This window comes from Cyprinodon variegatus, unplaced genomic scaffold (genome assembly GCF_000732505.1).
Source record: "Cyprinodon variegatus isolate N-32 unplaced genomic scaffold, C_variegatus-1.0 Scaffold1241, whole genome shotgun sequence".
NCBI classification, from domain to species: domain Eukaryota; kingdom Metazoa; phylum Chordata; class Actinopteri; order Cyprinodontiformes; family Cyprinodontidae; genus Cyprinodon; species Cyprinodon variegatus.
Genome location: NW_015151694.1, coordinates 157,258 through 159,865, shown reverse-complemented (window position 1 = coordinate 159,865; position 2,608 = coordinate 157,258). Strand labels below are relative to the sequence as shown.

Sequence of the window (2,608 nt, the reverse complement as noted above, 5' to 3'; positions counted from 1 at the left end):
TGTATAAATGCATGCACAATCCACAAATACAAAAATGCTACATAATTATCAGATATGTACTTTTAATTCAAATTTTATGTAAAATCTTGACATTATATGTAATATTTAATTACCATAACAATGGAATAAATACATGTTCATCATCAATTTAGCACTTTTAGCTCATCTGTATTATTCTGCTCCATTAACACATTTTATTGTGATAGATTAGTATTATATGTTATATTAGATGATTAATAGACTTCATAAAATCTATGCAATGTGAATTGCATGTTTAATTCTAAGTTAAAGTTAAACTACTGATGCTATGAAACAGCCAGTCTGTGTCAAAGTGATGAAAAGTGATGAATTATCTTTATTTTAAAATTCTTCAGTCCCCCTGAAAATGAGAACACCATCTGTAGCGCACAGATTGTTTACATTGTGACCGGTCTAACTAGGGAGTACCAATATGGCGTCCGGTGGCTTCACTTGACCATCGAGCAATCAGAGATCCAGTGGATAAACAGAGATCGGTTATGATAGGGGGAGCCGCCGCGGCTAGCTGCGCTAAGCGCGGCTGGAGGCTGGGCGGCGGTGGGCGGGGCAGCCAGACAGCCGCCACTCAGCGCCAAGCCGCGGAGCAGAGCTGCTTCAGTTCATCACAGCTCATCCCGGTCATTAATCACAAGATTCAGACATAGAGAAGCCAGAAGAATGAATAAAGTCAGAGTGTTTATCACAGCACGCGACTGACCGATGCTAACCTGCTAACTTTCCAGCTCTGAATCATTCATTACCTCAAAGCTTTGCTTCCCTTTCTTTTTTCTCTTATCTCTCTTCCGTTAGTTAATAAGTTAATTACGTCATACAATCGGAACCGGGAATTTAACCTTTTATTTTTAAAAAGTCTGTTAGCAGCGGGACAGACGGCGGCGGCTGCGCAGCTCCAAACCAGCTAACAAGCTACCAGGCTGCTAGTTAGCTAAACTAACCTTCTGAACCAATCCATCTCCGCTCACTATTTAGTGAAATACACCATCAAACTGGGCCGCTCTGTTGAATTACACTCAGCTGCTCTCGGCTTTCAGAATTAGCTCCTTATTAAGACATTACTTACCCGCGTTCTCATAGAGGAAGCCACATGTTTTTGTTTGTGTCCCCCTCTTCTTTTTACCGCGCACTTCGCTCTGCCCGAAAATTGCTCGGAGTGGGTACGACACATGACGTCACCCAGTCTCAGCAGATCTCACAGCGCTATGTCGAGATCTATGCACAGAGAAAGGGTCCATCCCTCTGTATGTAAATCTTAGCTCCCCTTCTCCCTGCGCATCATGGGAAATGTAGTTTTTCAAAGCAGATCGTTAGAAAACTATCAAAAGAGGGCAGCATTGGGTTGTTACGACATAAATGAGCCTCAAAATAGAACAAAAGGTAAGCGTTACATAATGGGTAACATATGTAACATAAAAAATACACTTTAATTTATCATTCATAGCACTATTTCATTAAAAAGTATTAGAAAGGGTAAAAATAAGCTGCCAATGTGAGGTTTATGAAATTATAAATAAGTAAAACAACTTAATGTGAATAAAATACGCTGCAAAATCTGTCCAAAGTCTTGCATAGAAAGACCGATCGTATTTAGAGCAGTCCTTCAACCATTACACCCATTCTAATGGATCTGCTCTGTGTTCAGGAATATTCTATCTGATATCTTTCCTTAGCGTCGAATATTTCAGCTTCAAAAGAAAAAAGTAGATGTAGAGTGTTTTGTAGAATACATATCAAACCTCATTAGCCATCATAATGAAAGTGTGCATGTTACAATGAGTTGTTAACATATTAACGGTTAGCTTTTTCTTTTTTTTAACAATTTGAAAAGCTGTGCTAAAAATGTGACGCTGGAATTTACAGGAAGCTAGTGAACGCATCTCAGCGGACATTTTTTTTTTCCCTTTACCCCTCCTCCATAATCTTGCTCTGCCTTGTTTCCCTTTTGCTCTCAGAGCTCAGGCGTTGTGGTGAGGAGCAGAACCGAGGCGAGGTCACCAGCTACTCTCAGAAAAAGAGGACAGGAGCGTTTATCTGATTTTTAAGCGACAGACATTTCGGTGCCGCGCGTGCGTTGAGCTTCAGTAAAATGGATACTCAGTCCTCCCAGATATCGTCGTCGCAAGGTCTCCCCGATGGACAGAATTCTGCTGCCAAAGAATCCAAAGTGTCCGGTAAGACCCCACTTAAAATGTCGTTTGTTTTTGACAGATGCAGCCTACTATTACGATTCCGTTTGTTTTTATTGTTGATGTTATTATTGTATATTTATTTTTTCTTTTATTTGATTATATAAATTTGGAGTTGGTCCTTTGTGTTTGTTTTGGCTGGCATCGTGAACCATGGGGGACACCTGTGATGGTTAACGTATAACCCCCCCTCCCTCCGTCCCCCACGCGTGTTCACTGTGTGATTACGACACTGAAGTTGGTATCCGATTGAAACTTTCCTGACTAGGCTGGGAAAAGTGATTTCAGCTGATTTCTAACCACTTCCGGTCCGCCAGTTTTCACATTTATCCCATAGCCTATGGATAAATCTCTGTGCTGAGTCAAAATAACTGGTTAAAATAGTC

The 2,608-nt window shown here is 40.6% G+C and overlaps 1 protein-coding gene across 1 annotated transcript in view; it reads left to right on the top strand.

Moving 5' to 3' along the window:
- Positions 1-1,956: 1,956 nt before the first annotated feature.
- rtn3 (reticulon 3) overlaps positions 1,957-2,608 on the top strand; it is a 37,754-nt gene continuing 37,102 nt past the window's right edge. The window contains exon 1 of the mRNA XM_015401633.1: positions 1,957-2,207. Coding sequence (XP_015257119.1) covers positions 2,123-2,207 — 85 coding nt within the window. The 5' untranslated portion in view covers positions 1,957-2,122. The remainder of the gene's footprint in view (positions 2,208-2,608) is intronic.